Here is an 18,125-nt window from a genome sequence, read left to right on the forward strand (position 1 = left end):
TCAGGGCAGCAACTGTGGCAGTCAGAGGTCGAGCTTGTGCAATGTTTCATACAAGAAACCCTCCCCCACTGTTACACGTTCAGAAAAGCCCTGAGCCGCGAATCTAAGGGCTGATCCTGCTGCAAGCGGCTGAGTGCTCTCAATTCCTGGTGAAGTCAATGAGAATCAATGGCACTTAGCACCTTGCGGGATCAGGCCCCTAATACCTCCATTGTAGTAGAGATCCCTCCCACTTATTGCTAATGGTGGCAGGCCAGTATAATCTCTTAATCCTGCATTTCCCTATATATCCTGTCTGGACTGTGCTGCCTGAGGCCTTCACTACATTGGTGTTCCATAAGCTGCTCTTATTTTAAAAGAAACAATGGGTGTGCTTATAGATTTTCTGCTACTCACAGCTAAAGTTGTGGGCTATATAATCCAGTCCCTTGTGCGGTGGATAAAGAGGCCCGCAGAGAAAAGAGTCACCAATGAAATATGTTTAATAACAGGTACGGCCAGTTCAAAAGGACTGGGTCGGCGTTTTGCTTTAGAACTCGCCCAAAAAGGTGCGACGCTTGTCCTGTGGGATATAGACACAGATGGTAATGAAAAGACTGCAGTGCAGGTGAGGGAGCTAGGGGCCAAGGCTTATGCTTACACCTGTGACGTGAGCCAGCGAGAGGACGTCTATAACACTGCAGAGAGAGTGCGACGGGAGGCGGGAGATGTCACCGTCCTGATAAATAATGCTGGGGTTGTAGCAGGGAAACCGATCTTGCAGTGCTCAGACGAACTTCTGGAAAGGACCATGAAGACTAACTGCTATGCACATTTCTGGGTAAGTGTCATTTAGTGCAGAAAACCAAGTATAAAATGATTGAGAGGCAGGGTGCTCTTGTGCATTGGGCACAGGCTTGGAAGCAAGCCCTGGTTTCTGTTCCTTACTCTGCTGTTCAGACCCTAGAGAAGTCACTTTACCTCAGCGTGCCTCTTTCATTTATTTATGCTCTTTATTAGAGATGAGGTGGATGAGAATGATTTTTATTGGACCTTCTTCTGTTAGGGAAAGAGACAAGCTTTTGAGCTTATACAGAGCTCTTCTTCAGGTCTGCTCTTTGTGACAAGGACTGACTCTGACTACTCACTCTCCAGCACATCCTGAAGGCAACCGATGTGGCCTATTTTAGACCAACGGCAGAAGTGAATTAGAGTCCAGCGCAGAGGGAGATGTGGCAGGGCCCCTCTACCTGGGAATTCACCCACCCCTTTATCCCTGAAGGCCAAAGTCTTGGCCTTCAGGACATGCTGCAGCAGAACCCATCCAATTGTTCAGGGATTTGGGACAGGGTGGGTTCCCTGTATTTGGGTGCTGTTGATTCCCTGTCTGACTTTGGACATTGAGGTGTCTCAAGGAGAAGGGGTGGCGCAGGACAGGGGGCTGAGGGAAAGGGGCAGTGCATCGCGTGCTCCTCCCAGGGGCTCTCGAGCGATGGTAGCAGAAGGGCATTGCATCACAATGGGGCGGAGAGGTGGGGCGTTGGCAGACCGGGAGCACGGGCTACTGCTCCGGGGCCGGGCCATAGTTTGGATGCTGGCACTGTCCAAGGGACCCGAGCTTCTGGACAGGAAGTGGCGTGGGAAGTGGGAGCTCCCCAGCCACTGGCCACCAGTCCCGAGTGCACTGCACCCCCAGGCTGCCCGAGCCAGATGCCACAGGCCAGGCACTGCTGGTGAGTAGAGCCCTGCACGATTGTATCCACATCCAGCTAGAGCTTGAAGTGAGCACGTCCTGTTGAGACAAGCATCAGAAGGAGGATATTTACCAGGGCTGTCCCACAACATTTTGGCACCTGAGGCGGGGAGCTCAAATGATGCCCCCATGCCCCCTCACTTGGGCCAAAACTTTAAAACTCTGGGTCCTACTGGTGGCCCCCTACAGTCTGGCACCGGAGGCGGCTACCTCAGTTCGCCCCATGGTGGTAAGGCCAGCCCTGCATGCGGTGCAGCCTGGGCCTTTGGGGTGGCTGCTTAGGGAAGTCCTTTGCCAGCATGCCTCCTTGGCAGCTGGCCCTTTAAAAGTGAGGGGAGAGAGGCAGCTGCTGCCCGAAGGTGGCCCTTTTGCCTGGGAAGGCTGGCTGCAGGCCTGTAGCTGTCGCTGCCTCGGCTCAGGGCCAGTAAGTGGGAAGGTGGGTGCTGGTCGCCTCTGGGCTGGTCTCCCTGAGAAGGAGGTGGTGGCCCATCCTGCCTCCCCCGGGGCCTTGCGAAGTGGGAGACGGGGCAGGGCGAGGCCTCCGGGGCGCACATCCTGGGTTTCCCGGAGCAAGCAAAAGGCAAGCCAAGTGCAGGAGGGCGTCCCTAGGGAGGCGTGAGAGCTGTGAGCAAAGCGGGTTGTGTGGGAGCTGCCCCTGTAGGGTGCGTGCAGGTAAGGCACGGGAGCAGGAGGCAGCCCCGTCCTGGGTGGTGCGTTGCGCCTGGGGGTGGTGCGCAGGGTTTTGTGGCGGGGGGTGTGAGTGTGGCAGGGGAGCTTTGTGAGGGTCCCATCTCAGGACCTCAGTGTGTGGTGAGGGTCACAGGGGGTTGCAGGGGGGTGTATTTGTGGGGGGGTGGGGAGGAGGCTTAGGCGTGGTGTGTGTGGGCCACGGGTCAGGGGCTGTGGATGGTGGTGCAGGGTGGGAGTGTTGGTGTGGCAAGGGAGGGGTGTGAGGCTGGTGGTGTGGGCGTGAGCGTGTTGTGGGGAGAGGGAATCGGCAGCATGGAGCAGGCAGGGCATGTCTGTGTTCTTGCTTAAAGGCAAAGTGGTAGTCAACAGCGTCTATGGCCATACCACCCTGAACATGCCTGATCTTGGAAGCCAAGCAGGGTCAGGCCTGCTTAGTACTTGGATGGGAGACCTCGTGGGAATACTGGGTGCAGTAGCTTTTGCCTGCCCTTGCCACGTTGCCTGGCTGCAGGTCTAGGTCTGCCTCCAGCACATTTGCCGCCTCGTCCTCACTTGCTTCCGCAAAGGTCTCCCAGGCTGTAGCCACCTCGCCTGCCGCAGCCGAGGGTAAGGGCTTTGGACACCCGGCCCCGTGGCGTTTTTCTTTACCAGCCCATGCTCTTGCCCTCTTGGCAGCAGGTGTGGGAGGCCAGCTGGCTGAAGCGGTGGCAGGCACCCCAAGGCCTGTCTGCCCTCGCGTTTCCTACCTGCTGCTTCAGCTCCACCGGGGGGAGTGGAAGGCTGGAAGAAAGGAAAGCTACAAGCCTTACAGTGCGATTAGGAAAAAGAAAAGGAGGACTTGTGGCACCTTAGAGACTAACCAATTTATTTGAGCATAAGCTTTCGTGAGCTACAGCTCACTTCCCACAACATTTTGGCACCTGAAGCGGGGAGCTCAAATGACACCCTCATTCTCCTTCACTTGGGCCAAAACTTTAAAACTCTGGAGCCTAGTGGTGCCCCCCCCCCCCCAGTCTGGCACCGGCTGCCTCAGTTCGCCTCATGGTAAGACCAGCCCTGACCATTTTTTACTACAATCTCTGCCTTCTAAATGGGTCCTGGCATCACAGTTTAACATTTGAAATATTAGTTCCTTCTTAACCTTTTTGGAGGCAGGTTGAGATTCCCTTTTCATTGGGAAGACCCCTCTACTCACTGCTAGAGTTCAATATTTTGTAGTACAAAAAATTCCAAAGATTTGAGTCAGGGTTATCAATAGATCTCAAAGCACTTTGCAAAGTTGGATGAAGGGAAAATGTAAGGTTCAGAAACATTAAGTGACTTGTCCAACAGCATACAAATGCAGTGAAAAAACTGGGAATAGAATCCAGGTATTCTAGTCCTGTACATGATCCAGTCTAGATCACACTCGCACCTGTTTTCCTTCAGGTCTGTATACTACCGTCTCATTTTTAGACTAGGTAGTTATACAATTTATTTGTCATTTTATTAGTCCAAGATGAAATTTAGTATAAAAATTACATTTGGAGCAGCTATCCCCTAGCTAAAATTAAAAGTAATGGCAATCGGTCATTGTACTCTAAGGCTTGATAAGGTCACCAACAGAGAACAGAGATAACCCCCACTGGGGTGGGTTTATACCTTCCTCTGAAGCATCCTGCACTTGTTATTGAGAGAGATCAGATACTAAATTAGATGGATTGCTGATCTAATAAAAGCAGCAAGGTTCTCATGCTCATATTTTTTGAACCAAAACATTAGAAAATCAGAGCATTGAATCCAAAAGCAGTAAATTATCATAACCCTTCCTACATGTGAAAATAGACCCTGTGATCATTTATGATCAAATATTTTACAGTTTAGACTATGCAGAACCTCAGGGTCCTGTGGGACACAGTTCAGGAGTGAATTGATTGTTCTATTTTGGGGTCTCTCCAAGGATTGTTATAATTTATTATTTTTATTATAGTAACATGTAGGAAGCCCAGTCTTAGACCAGGAGCCCCTTAGCTGCTGGACAAACAGAATAAAAAAAAAATACAGTCCCTGATTCATTCATTACAAACTCTCAAACTCACCCTAAGCAGAGTTCAGGGGAAAAAAAATTTCCGATTTTCCAAAACTATAAAACCAACATTTTGAATTGGTTTTACTCAACATAAAAGTGTTAATTTATGGCCAAAAATTAAGTCAGATTGAATTTTCCAGGCTTTGAAGTCTTGATAAGATCCCTTTAAATATTTCTCCACTAAGTAACTTGACTCTTCCCACGAGAAAGGCATTGATCTTGAATGAGAACAGTCTGTCTCATAAATGGCACACTCAGACATGGCTGCATCAGTGATTTTATATCCATAGATTCACCTTAGTCAGGAGAACTGAAATGTTTTAGAAATACTTTGACAGAGCGGGCCACATAGCATCTGTGAAAACACACTGAAGGTATTTCTCAATCTGCATTGCTTGGGCAGTGCTAGCTCAGCTGTGTGTGTTTAGAAAAGTCAGCCAAGCAGAGTGTTCCAATCCCTGTGATAACATATACATGCCAGGGTGGTTTCCGAGGTAGAACTCCGAGCTGCCGCCCAGAATTTCCCTGGTGAATGAAACCTCCTCTGGTGGCCAGGCTAAGATCAACAACAAAAGAGTTGGTGTTGAAGAGATACTGCAACACAGCATAGCAAGGGGGAAAGCTGAAGAACCCTCCCCATTCATGTCTTGGCTTCACGTCGATGAGCTTTGAGAAGCAGAGTGATCAATCGGAACCAACAAAGGATTACGAAGTGAGCAGTCCTGGGTTCCACGTCCCACTATGCTGATGACTCCCTCTATAGCTCCTACCTATGTAACTGCTCTGTGCCTCAGTTTCTTTGTGTAAAATGCACATTGGTTCTGCTGAGTAACCAAATATAGCTATTTGGTTGCTCAGATCTACCAAGTTACAGGAAGCTTTAGCACCATTTGACTTGCCACACTGGTTTTTAAGCCAACTAACCAGCCTATGTTTCATAATTGAGATTCTTGTGACAGCAGCCAAACCAAAACCAAGCCAAAGAAAACTAATGTCCTGAAACCCTAGTGGATGAAATGGATGGTTTAAGGATGTTATTTAAAATCTGACAAAAGTGCAAGACGACATCCTGCAAATGTGTGTACTACACTGTGAAAATATACCAAATTCTCTCTACAGAGCTAGCCAGAGGAGAAACCCACGTGAGGTATTCTGTGCTCACTCTCTCAGAAACAACCTAACCCATGTGGTTTCATCCATCTCCTTATTTAGGGGGATCATATGGAGATATAGTGCTGAGTGCATATAGGCATTATGCAAAATGTTGTATTATAAAACTGTCCATTTAAATTCTGGTGACAATTATTGTTCAGTATGACTTAGGTTTGTAGGTGGCTAATTCTGGAAAGTAGCTTATCAACCAGGACTTGGGGAAATGAGGTCTGGATCCCGTTAATCCCAGTTTCACAGCACTGAAAGACAATCAGAGGAAGGACATTTTAAGAGGATTGCAGCGAAAACTAATCTTGTTACACCACAAAACCATCTCACATGTGCAACCGAAAACTAACTTTAAATGGGCATCAGTGTTTCCTAAATTGGCAGGATAGGGAAAGTGGGAGGGGCTAGGATAATCAAACACATGGCTGAGACACAGCTATGGTGGCTGGATTTACTTGATCTCCCTGGGTAACATTCAGATTTTTTCATAGAAATCTCTTTGGCTGGAGCAGTGTTTAAATATGGTTTCTTAACTCACTTTGGGTTGATTGTAGCAGGGCCCTTATGAAGGCAGAATAAAGTTTGTAAGTGCATGATAAATGGTCAGAACCCACCTCAGCTCCCATTGTTTTTCACTTTTGGATGCAGACAGAGCTCCTCTCTGAGATTCACTGGCTTCCAGCCAGCTTATGAAAGCTTTGCTGGATTCCAGCCAGCTTATGAAAGCTTTGCTGGATTCCAGCCATGTACCAGTGCATTACCCAACAGAACACATCTCCCACGTGACAGCCGCACAGTTGTCAGAGTGCTCACTCTCTTGGCATGGATGCTTTTGGCACAGCACTGGAAGGTAAAGATGCTTCTGGGCTGCGTCTGCATTTTGCATTTTAGCTTTGTCTACATTAGAGGTGGCTGTTCTCCTGCCAGTGCATCTCCACCAGTGGGAGCAACAATTGGAGTGGCTGCTGGCATTGGAACCACTCCATTGTCTAAGCCTGCGCAGAGCAGCTCTAGCCAACAGGATGGTTACAAGGCTGCTGGCGGCCTGAATTACCCTGATGCTCTCGTTGCTGTCCACAGTAGGCTAATATTCTCAGTGCTCTACAACAGTGGTTCTACAACGCAAGAGGTCTTCCAGGGGAGTGCATCAACTCATCTAGATATTTCCCTCATTTTACAACAGGCTACGTAAAAAGCACTAGCGAAGTCAATACAAACTAAAATTTCATATGACTTATTTATACTGCTCTATATACTAAACACTGAAATGTAAGTACAATATTTATATTCCAATTGAGTTTATGATTATATGGTAACAAGGAGAAAGTCAGCAATTTGTCAGTAATAGCGTGCTGTGACACTTTTGTATTTTTATGTCTGTTTTTGTAAAGCAAGTCATTTAAGTAAGATGAAATTTGGGGGGTATGCAAGACAAATCAGACTCCTGAAAGGGGTACAGTAGTCTGGAAGGGTTGAGAGCCACTGCTCTACAATCTGGAAAACCTTCATTTGCAGCTGAACATTAAAGGGATGTGTTTTCAACAACCTCTAAATGTGAACACCCTGTATGGCAGACTGTCATTCTTTTGCTCAAGTGCCCAAATAAAAGTTAATAAAACAAGAAAAATGTCTGAGTTGCTAAAACAGACCACACTGGTTTCTGCGAGATCCTTAAGTGTTTAGCATATAAATGGCCAACTGCTAGATATGGGCTTGAACCAGAACCCTGAATCTGAACTATTCCAAACTTGGATGGAGTTGAAATCAAAACAGCTTTGGCCTCTATGTAATAAGAAGCTAAACCAAAACCACAGAGCCAAACACCCCCAAACGTTGGGCAAGTTCCAATCCAGGTTGTAATTTTACAGCTCAAGCTCATCTCTCCTAGCTGCCTCATTTTAAATCACATGCATCGTTGACTTGAAAGCCATGAAAAATCTCTCATCTGAAATCAGCAAGGCTGCTCAGGGGCTTTGTGAAATGTTCATAAAAATACACCTGTCAGCATCTTTACTGCATGTTGGGAAAATCTCCATGCAGCTGCCAAATCAGAAACATTGATCATTCGGAATAAGGAAATTGCAAATGCCTAAAAATCATCTACTCCACATAATGGAATAAGGGAGAGTAAAAGAAGCTGCTTCTCTGCAGTAATAGTTGAGCCATGAGTCTTTTAAGCTGCAGCTAAGAATAGAAATAAATGTGTGTCCTAGCAAAGCATCAGCAAAACAGACCTTGGAGCATTGTACCCACTATCTTAGATGTGCAAATGTAATAGACGAATGGTGCACATGAATAAGCTTTCTTCTTTCTGTCCATACAGACTGTCAAGGCTTTCCTCCCAAAAATGATGGAGCTGGACCATGGTCACATTGTGACGATAGCAGGATCCTTGGGCCTCTTTGCAACAGCTTGTGTGACGGTCAGTAGCTATGGATCACCAAAGTGTGTGCTTTCCTTTCACACACACACCCCTCGCTCCCCCAGCAGCTGGTGCCACAGACCCCCCCAAGATTCAATTAGGGGTATTTCTGGTATAAGTCATGAACAGGTCATGTACTGTGATTTTTTGTTTCTTGCCTGTGACCTGTCCATGACTTTTACTGAAAATACCCATGATTAAATTGTAGCCTTACTTTTCAGTTGGAATTAATTTCATGGGTTGATTAGGCCCCCCAAATTTGGTTGATAAAACAGGAAGCATCACTAGGGAGGTTGTAGGTTAGTGGCCCGAGCACAGCGCTGGGATACTCCGAAGTTGTAATACCACCTCTGACACTGGCTCTGGGGGGCCTTGGGCAAGCTACTTAATCCTTTCCAGCCTCAGTTTCCTTATAGCTAAAAGGCAAATAGTAATCATTACCTCCATCACAGGCACCTGGAAAGTCTTAAAGTGCTATGGCAAGCACCCCGATTATTTTCCCAGCATATTTCAAATGTGTGTTGTGGAGTTCAGTCTATTATCCATATTAAAAAAGTAGGGTGTTTATTGAGAGATCTGCTTGTCACAGTAGCTTATTGGTGCTAAAACCTCTAAATATGTTCTCAAGCTCTGAGCGCAAATTACCTGGAATGTACAATAAAAATAGGACATTAGATGCTAATGGAAAGGCCGTCAGAAGCAATCTGATGGCCCAAATTTGGTAAGGGATGGAAAATGAGGTCCCTGAAATTAAGAAAAACTGACAGGTGATTTTTCTTCATTATAAATACAAGGTTTTTATGCATCCCTTTAAAGTGCAGTGACAATATTTATTAGGCATTTGCAAAGTATTACAGGAGCAATATTAATGCAGAGGTTGGATTTTAAAAAGCTAGAATGACGGTGTAAATACACCTCACTTCTCAGGTCTGCACTGACCTGATTTGTACGGGGAAGTGAGGCTCACAATTGTGCACACTGCACATTTAAGCGCTATAAAAACCTGGCTCAGAGTCAGATCCAAGCCAATGGAAAGACTCCCATTGGGTTTGAGATCACATCCTTAGCTCATTGGCACCTGCAGTTTATCAGCAGGCATTGCTCGTAAAAGGCATTTCTCCAAGGGCAAAGACAGACATTCTCCTGGATCAAAGAGATGAAGGAGATTATAGAACAATATGGTGGAACAGACAGGAGTTTAAATCAGAGGTAAAAAGGAAAAATATTTTGAGTACAGCCAACTCACTGAAACCTACGACAGCATCCTTGTGTCCCATTTACTTGGGACCATCCTTTGGCCCATAATATTTACCTCTTTTTTACTTGAGTAAAACTAGTCAAAGCTCAGGCCCAGAGGATATTCCAGCTGTGAGCAGAAATTGATGTTGGAGTCTGATGTTTTCTTTGATGTTTTTTAATCAATCAAGAAGTGTATAAAGTCCTGCTTCTCCTAACACAAGAGGAACGGAAAAACGGGATAGCTTCTTTGTTTACAGCCTCAAGCTTCTTTATCCAGCACCAGACCCAGAAGTCCCTTCACTATTTTCTTCCAGGGTCATACACCATGTTGTCCAGGCTCTCGCTCTCTCCCAGTATGTCTTGCTTCAGTTTCTGTGTATTCTCTCAGTTTCTATCTACACTTCAGTTTGTCCCACCCATGTTTAAACAGTACCCTGTCAAAACCCCCCACCCACAAGCACCAGCTTCCTCCTTTCCCAGGGGGTGCTCCATCCTTACCCACCCCAGACCCCACCCCCACTCCACCAACCTCCTGCCCTGCCTCTTGCTGCCCAGTTCCACCCCCTGCCCCGTCGTATCCCCGCTCCTCCCCCTCCCCCCAGCACCTCCTGCATGCCGCAGAAGAGCTGATTGCAGTGTGTGGGAGGTGCTGGGAGGGAGGGAGGGAGGGAGGGAGTGGGAGCAGTTGATCAGCAGGGCCACCAGTGGACAGGAGGCATGGGGGGAGGAAATTGGCAGAGGGAGCTGGCTGCAGGTGGTGCTAAGCACCCACTGATTTCCTACATGATGGTTGTTTCTGGGCAGACTCCATTATGCCCTGTTTTAGGTGGGGCCGCTTAGATGTTTTGTACAGCTATCTTAAGGGTGCGTCACACCCATCACAGTTTCAATGAGATTTTAACCCAACCCATAACAATATTGAAAGGTGGCATGTGGAAAACCAAGCAGGTCACAGGAGTGTCCATTTTCAGTGTATGTTCAAGGGAATGCTTTGGTTCAATGAGCAAACCTGCTCTGTGCAGAGAAGCCAGCCTGCTGCACTCCCGTAGCTAAGCTAGCAATTGCCATCTACTACCTAGGAGTGTTTCCAGTAAGAACAAGCCTCTTCCCCCACCTACCACTAGCCAAAGTCTCATTTCCTGCAGGATTACTGTGCAAGCAAGTTCGCAGTAGTTGGATTCCATGAAGCTCTTAGCCATCAGCTGAAAGCCAATCGAATCAATGGAGTGAAGACTACTCTGGTGTGCCCCTGTCTTGTTGACACGGGCATGTTCACTGGATGTAGAATCAGGTAAAACCATTTACATTTGACTCATTCGCAGACATATCACACCTGTCCAGCTGCTACCAGGGTCAGTTCCTCAGTTGTTAGGGAACCTGAAAGAACAACTCCAGCTGACTTTGTAGACTACTAGAATCAGCAGACACCCCCAACATTTAGCCTTGCAGCAATTCTGCCCTGGTTCAGGTGCTCAGATAATGGAGCAATTAAACTCTCCTTTAATTAGCCTAGCGTACTTGTCCCTTAATATTACTGAATTATAGCAGGTTGGATCACTAGTGTAGAACACTGATATGTTTTTAAGAAAGGGCAGACAGCAAAATCAGAATGTAAAGCTGGCATCTCTTGATAAAAGTAAAGAGAACTTGTAAAATCCTTACCTACAAAAATGAAAGTATGAACCATCCTTCCTCTGAGGGGTGGATGCAAATGAGAGCTTCTGTGAGAAGACTCAGGCTAGAAATGGATCATCTAGAATGATTGGCCATGACCAAGAAACCAGGGGAAAATTGTAGCAAACTTTGGCAATTCCAAATTGCAGGAACTGTCAGTACTCACATGTTCCCTCAAGACCAAAACATTTCAAACTAGAGTGAACCTTCTGGATAATGATACACTAACATGAAAATAAAGATTACCTTCCTGTAAGAAAGGGAGGAACCCTATACTGAAATAGATTTCTCCATTTATAAGACCAGATCCACATTACAGCACAGGACCAGGAGAAAGGATGCCCTTGTTGTATTCCTGACTCTACCACTTTGAGATCTTGGACAAGTCACTCAGCTTCAAGTTTACCTATTTGCACAATCACAGGAGCATTAAGTGCAAAACACCTGGAGGCCCCTGAATGCAAGGTGCTAATTTTATGCAAAGATTTTTATTAATGAAGTAGCCTGTATAGAATTTGCAAAGAGTGCATGATTCTCTGGCCAGGGGGAGTGGGCATAAATATCCCACGATATGAGAATAAATTCCAGGTGATGAAACACGACAGGGTATATAGTATTTCTCCCCACCACATAGGAGTAATATCATAAGCCATCATACCTTTTAAGTGTGTTTTGCAGGGTTAGGGGCTGGAGGTAGGCCTCCCCTCTCCCGCCACACTCATGTATAACTGAATTTTAATGCTGAGCTCCCAGTTCATCTGTCCAAAGAGGATGAGCACCCAGTAGACCAGAACTCAACTAATGTGGAGGTGTTCAAAAAGAACTACAGCTTGGGTACGAGACCCTCATGTATGGCATGTCTGCACTACAAGTGCTATAGTGGTACAGGTACAGCTAAGCTACAGTTGTGTATGACACTTGTTACCATGATGGAAGGGGTTTTTCCATTGCTGTAATAAATCCACTATCTCAAGAAGCAGTAACTAGGGTGATGGAAGAACTCTTCTGTCGAACAAGTGGTGTCTATCCCAGGGTTTAGGGCAGCTTAACTACATCTTATGGGTCACTTGCTGGTTTAAAGTCGCAGAAATGGTGACTTCTCTGTAACTTGAAGTCTTTAAACCATGGTTTCTAACCATCAGAGGATTGAACTTTTGGAATAGCCTTCCAAGGAAAGCAGTGGGGGCAAAAGACCTATCTGGCTTTAAGATTAAACTCAATAAGTTTATGGAGGAGATGGTATGATGAGATAACATGATTTTGGTAATTAAATTGATCTTTAAATATTCATGGTAAATAGGCCCAATGGCCTGTGATGGGATGTTAGATGGGGTGGGATCTGAGTTACTATAGAAAAGTCTTTCCTGGGTATCTGGCTGGTGAATCTTGCCCATATGCTCAGGGTTTAGCTGATCGCCATATTTGCGGTCAGGAAGGAATTTTCCTCCAGGGCAGATTGGAAGAGGCCCTGGAGGTTTTTCGCCTTCCTCTGTAGCATGGGGCACGGGTCACTTGCTGGAGGATTCTCTGCTCCTTGAAGTCTTTAAAACACGATTTGAGGACTTCAATAGCTCAGACATAGGTGAGGGGTTTTTCGCAGGAGTGGATGGGTGAGATCCTGTGGCCTGCGTTGTGCAGGAGATCAGACTAGATGATCATAATGATCCCTTCTGACCTTAGTATCTATGAATCTATTTGAGGACTTCAGTAACTCAGCCAGAAGTTAGGGGTCTGTGTCAGGAGTGGTGAGGTTCTGTGGCCTGCCACGTGCAGGAGGTCAGACTAGATGATCACAAGGGTCCCTTCTGACCTTAAAGTCTCTGAATCTCAGGGGTGTGAATTTCTCACCCCCCCTGCACGACATAGGTCAATTTAAGTTTCAGGTGTAGACCAGGCCTCAGATAGTAAACCTAGAGTCATGACTGTGGAGCACTACTCACAAATGTGCTCTGTGCTTAATGTTGGTCATTAAATTAAAACTAAACTGATAAACAGCTTACAAAAGGACCAGATTCAGCATGCAGCACAACTCCACTAAAAATCAATGGCGTGGCAATTGAGAGAGTTGCAACCAACTTCTGCGTTTGGCCCAGTTTGTCAAGGTGTATCATTTCAGGTAGATCAGGCAACTCTCTTCCTTGCCTGCATGAAGCCAGACTCCCAAAACACTGCAGATTTGGTCTGCAGAAACGAAGCTTTTTTAAAAAAGATATCACATGACGCTGTTCCATTTGAGAGTCAGCCCCTACACTTTGAATGGAACAATCATTACTACACAAATTCAAAGGCTCACTAAAAATGACCGTTACCTTTGACGTTAGCATAATATAAAGAACTCCGCAATTATTGCTAGTAATCCTTACCAGGAGCCGGAATTGTTTAAATTCATTTAAGCCAGGACCACTTGAAGTTGTACAACACCAACAAAGGTGATATCTGAGCTAATAACGTAAAAGCTTTGTTATCCAGCATGTTGGAGGAATGGGGGTGCCAGTTAGTCAAAAATTATAGTTAACTAAGAGTTGTACTTACCAACGGAATACCAATTTTCAAAGAATTAGAATACAATAAAATGAATCAAGTATAAAATAGTTTACAGCTACTCACCAATCCAGTAGTCGTACTGCACTGCAGAGTGGTTGGTTTCTTGAAGCACTTAGGTGTATACAGGTAAAGTTTTCTCTACAGGAGGTTATCTTAGGACACTACATATCACTATGGGCAGTGCATGGCATACACCCAGATCACTAAAAATACACATTAAACTATACTGAACATAATTTAATCCTTGGTGATTCAGAAGGCACTTCAGGATCTTGCAGTGCCTCAGTCATCATCATCAATCACTGTTGTAGATGTAGGTGGTGTAGGAGATTGGGCTGAATCTGTAAGGACTCTGACATACCCTGGAAGTGGCTTTTTTGAATAAACCCCTGATATCAGCTTGTTTACGTGTCTTCTGCCTCTTTTGCATAAAAACAGTGCAGAATGTGCAATTACATAACCTCCTGGGCAGTATACTAGTCCTGGTTACTAAATTGAAGACTTGTATTGGGAGATATCAGAAATGCTGGTTAATAGAGCTTTCCGGTTGATAAAACGCTGGATAACAGGATAACACAGCGTTTACTGTAATTAGAACAGGTTGACAGGCTAGACACCTTGGTTTATGAACTCCCCTGGATCTACCTAATATGGTTTAAAAGGAAAGGTTGACACTTTTCCTTTATGCAGTGGTGGTTTCAGTAGGGTTATACAGAATCTAATTTTCCCCAAATTACTGATTTCTTTCTTAATGAAATACTTACCAATTGTTTTTCTAGGCAAGAGCTGGATGGTCTTCTCTCTCCATTAAAACCAGATGACTGTGTGAAGACAGCAATGAAAGGAATACTGAATAATCAGCCCATAATATGTATCCCCAGAGTGATGTACTTTGCAGTAGTTTCAAAACAGTAAGTATTTCCACTCGGGGAATTGCAGCCACATTAATTCATTTTGATGGTACTCTGTTTCAAGATGCAGTTAAAAGTGAAATAATTGGCTGTAGTGTTATCTGATGGTCCCAAAATGGCTAGAACATTCAGATTTAATGGAAAAGCACATCAGAAGGTTCTGGGCCTGCTATTTAGGAAACGCTATTCTCCCCTCTGCTAAAAAAGATTGTTTTAAATATGCAAGATGCTACACCTACATCTTATGTTTGAAATAGCAAAAACCATGGAGGTAAGATGTGTTAGAATAGGAGATATGTAAGATACTCTATCAAAGGCTTTTTCAGATTGTCAGCTACATTACATTTAATGTTTATCAATTAGCAGTTTGGGGAATACGTCCTGAAATCTGACAGGGAGAAGATGGATTATTTAATAATGTTACAGCTTTTTCACCTTTAATCTTACAAATTTTTTACTGGATTAGAATAGTGTTAGTCACATACAAGATTCTTTTCTTTCTTTGGATGGAGAAGGTAGCATAGATATCCTCTTGGGTAAGTTTTGTTCACCTTTCAATACATTATTTAGATCTAGTCCACAAATTCAATCAAGGCCCTAAAAAATTAAATGAATAATGATCTGAGAAAATTAAAATCTTTTCTTAATTACTGAAATTTTATTTCCAGCCTCCTACCATGGGATGTTCAAGTTCTTGTTCACAAGTTTTTGGGTATTGATAAGTGTATGCATCCATTCATTAGACAAAGGGAAGCGAAACGCCATCTCGTAGCAACAGGAAGATGAAGATTGGTACTTGCACAGATTTTTTAACAGCTTCTGGAACACTTTCTTAATCTAAACTCAGCTGGGAAAACCTGGTGAATAAAATCACTTCAGTGTAGAAACACTTAAAGGTCGCATCTTATATTGATCCATACTTGCTCTTTTGGTCTACGTCTGCAGGCTTTCAGGAGAATTCTGGCGACATCCAGCATTTATGTAATAGTTACTACACACAAGGGGGAGGGCTAGATGAATGGTATAAATACATGCATCAGCACCTGATGCTTGGTGCCTTCACTGTGCACAGGCACTTCTGAACATCCCATCCTTTAGTCTATGCATTAGAGCCGGGAGAGAGATCAGGTCTTTGACTTTGCTCCAAACTGGAGTAGTATTTGGACCTAAAGTCCCAGGAGATGGCAAGGAGATGAGGAGAATACGTCTTTCCGGGATTTTTTTTTTTAAAATTGTTTTCTGGACTTCTTGGCCACCACACTATAAAGCAGGGGAGGGGTCATGTATTTTCAGACATGCTTCCCTTAGCTGCTTTTGGATGGGAAGTTTTATGCTGTATGTTCTCAGCTGGGGATAAGAGTAAGGGGTATGGGAAAGAATCCTCCCGTAGATCTGGATGACTTCTTTTGAATTTTAAAAGTTACGAGAAACAGGAAAATTTCAAAAAAATGTATTTCCCCCCACCTCGTTTTTCATCAGCTGTATCCACTTGGTTATGGGGATATTCCATTAGAAAGCTGGGAGAATCTTACAGGATGGCTGCTTGAATGCCCATGTTAGGACTTTATAGGAATACCCAGGGTCCTTGTTAGTTAAAGCTAGGTGTCTGGTAAATACATGCTGTGCACATGCTTGTTTTGTGATGTGGATCGATGCTGTGCCAGGGGAAAACCCTACCATCTCCAAGACAGTCCCTTGCCCTGATAGGACGAGGGTTCTTGGGCTGGGAACAGACTAGACAATTCTCTTTTAGTTGCTGCTTGGACAGGCACTTCACAGATGGAACATTTGTTTACATGCTCCACACCCTGCTGCTGTGAGGCAGGGAGAGCTGACGGTTCCAGAAATCACTGGTCTGCTCTGAAGTTTGGAGGAAGGCACCCTAATCTAAAGCTGCTCCCATCCCAGTAGTTTGTAGGATTTGTGCCTAAAGGCAATGGCTGAAGAGGGAGCGCTTGCCTCAGCTTGAGGCAGACCACTTGGTGACAAGAGGAAGAGGCATGGCTGAGCAGATAGGTCGTCTCAGTTCCACTACACAGGAGGTAAACCACTGCTGTGGATACGAGCATGAAACACAGATGCCATTTATAAATGTGAGAAGATTCAATGTGAAGCACAGTGAAGCTTGTCTTAAGTGTGTGTTTTGATTTCAATGCTGAAAGTCGGTGTAAATTGAACTTTCTCACCTACCTCACAGGGATGTTGTGAGGATTAGTGTCTGTACAGTGCTAAGAACACGTAAAGTGCTATATAAATGCTATTACTACCATGTGAGAGAAAGCAAAGACTGAAAAGAAAGATCACAGTCTCAATTGCTGTTAGTGTAATTGTTAAGAGACTGATAGAACAGGACTAGATATTTTAAATGTTAGATTTTCCTTACACTCAGTCACGATTTGAAAGGCAAACCCAGTACAACAGAACCTCAGTTATGAACACCAAAGTTAAGAACTGACCTGTCAGCAAACACCTCATTTGGAACCAGAAGTACACAATCAGGCAGCAGCAGCAGAGATGAAAAAAAGCAAATACAGCATAGTGCTGTGTTAAATGTAAACTGCTAAAAAAAATAAAGGGAAAGCAGCATTTTTCTTCTGCATCGTAGTTTCAAAGCTGTATTAAGTCAATGTTCAGCTGTAAACTTTTGAAAGAACCACCATAAGTTCAGAGCTACGCACATTTCAGAGTTATGAATAACTTCCATTCCTGAGATGTGTGTAACTCTGAGGTTCCACTGTATTACTAAATTGCATGACCTTTTGGTCTGCAAAGCTTCTCCCCTTGCTGAAGGTTCGTTAGGTTCTGGGACACTGAAATTGTTATAGTCAGTAACCCTAAACTTAGACAAAAAGATAAACCCAGAAAGATTATCCATTTGCTAGACTGTATTAATGAGAGCAGAAAATGCTCCTGGACTGGTTCGACTGTGTCAAAATCTCCCATTGCATGAAAAAATTACTTAAACCAATTAAACCAAGAGTCTGATGCAAAGGCATGTTTTTAGAACTATAAATCTTGCAGTCTACTTATATGAGGCTCATTAGCAAAAACAAGACTTACCAGAATTATAGACTTGCAGTGGGATTTTGACTTCAATGGGAGGAGTTTGGCCAATGGTGAACACTGTACATTTTAGTCATGTGTATGCACGTTTTTAGGGATCTAAGAAGATCAAAGCAATAGGAGTTTAGCACAGAAAAAGTCAGAGGCAGTATTGCCTCATGGATACTGGAGAGGGATTCAGAAAACTTGGGTTCTAGTTTCAGGTCTGCTACTAGCCTGCTACTAGCCTGGTGATGCTGGGCAAGTCACTTCAACGTCAAGAACCTTAGTTTCTCCATCTGTAAAACGGGGAGAATGATATGGCCTCCTTTGTAAAGCACTTCAAGATCTACTAATGGAAAATGCTATGTAAGAGCTGGGTATTTATTATACACTTGTCCTATCCTACTCTGCATTAAGAGTAGACTAAATAGAATAGAAGGACTAAATAGAACATAAAACCCAAGCAATAATGTAACAAAGCAGCTCAAGTACAGCTCCAGGTGAAAAAAAAAATGCTTTCCTTTTGCACATTCTTGGCTCCACTTACCACCCACCTCCCCATAATCTGATGTCCTGTTATCTGGCTTTGGGCCAGGGACCTTATCCTGTGTCTAATGTCCCACATACACGTATGGTGAT

General features: G+C 44.5%; 1 protein-coding gene across 1 annotated transcript; it reads left to right on the plus strand.

The window, feature by feature from the left end:
* The first annotated feature begins 364 nt into the window (after window positions 1-364).
* Window positions 365-15,227, plus strand: LOC140897159 (retinol dehydrogenase 10-like). Its single transcript, XM_073309545.1, has 5 exons — window positions 365-820; window positions 7,975-8,073; window positions 10,458-10,603; window positions 14,310-14,441; window positions 15,110-15,227. Exons 1-5 carry the CDS (start codon window positions 365-367, stop codon window positions 15,225-15,227), a joined length of 951 nt encoding a protein of 316 aa, XP_073165646.1.
* The last annotated feature ends 2,898 nt before the right edge of the window (window positions 15,228-18,125 follow it).

This window comes from Lepidochelys kempii, chromosome 13 (genome assembly GCF_965140265.1).
Source record: "Lepidochelys kempii isolate rLepKem1 chromosome 13, rLepKem1.hap2, whole genome shotgun sequence".
In the NCBI taxonomy this organism is placed as follows: Eukaryota; Metazoa; Chordata; order Testudines; family Cheloniidae; genus Lepidochelys; species Lepidochelys kempii.

Excerpts from the sequence above, each read along its gene's own strand:
- LOC140897159 (XM_073309545.1), top strand. The coding sequence starts at position 365 with ATGGGTGTGCTTATAGATTTTCTGCTACTCACAGCTAAAGTTGTGGGC. Across the intron at positions 821-7,974 it reads ACTGCTATGCACATTTCTGG|ACTGTCAAGGCTTTCCTCCC; the intron begins GTAAGTGTCATT and ends CTGTCCATACAG. Across the intron at positions 10,604-14,309 it reads TTCACTGGATGTAGAATCAG|GCAAGAGCTGGATGGTCTTC; the intron begins GTAAAACCATTT and ends TTGTTTTTCTAG.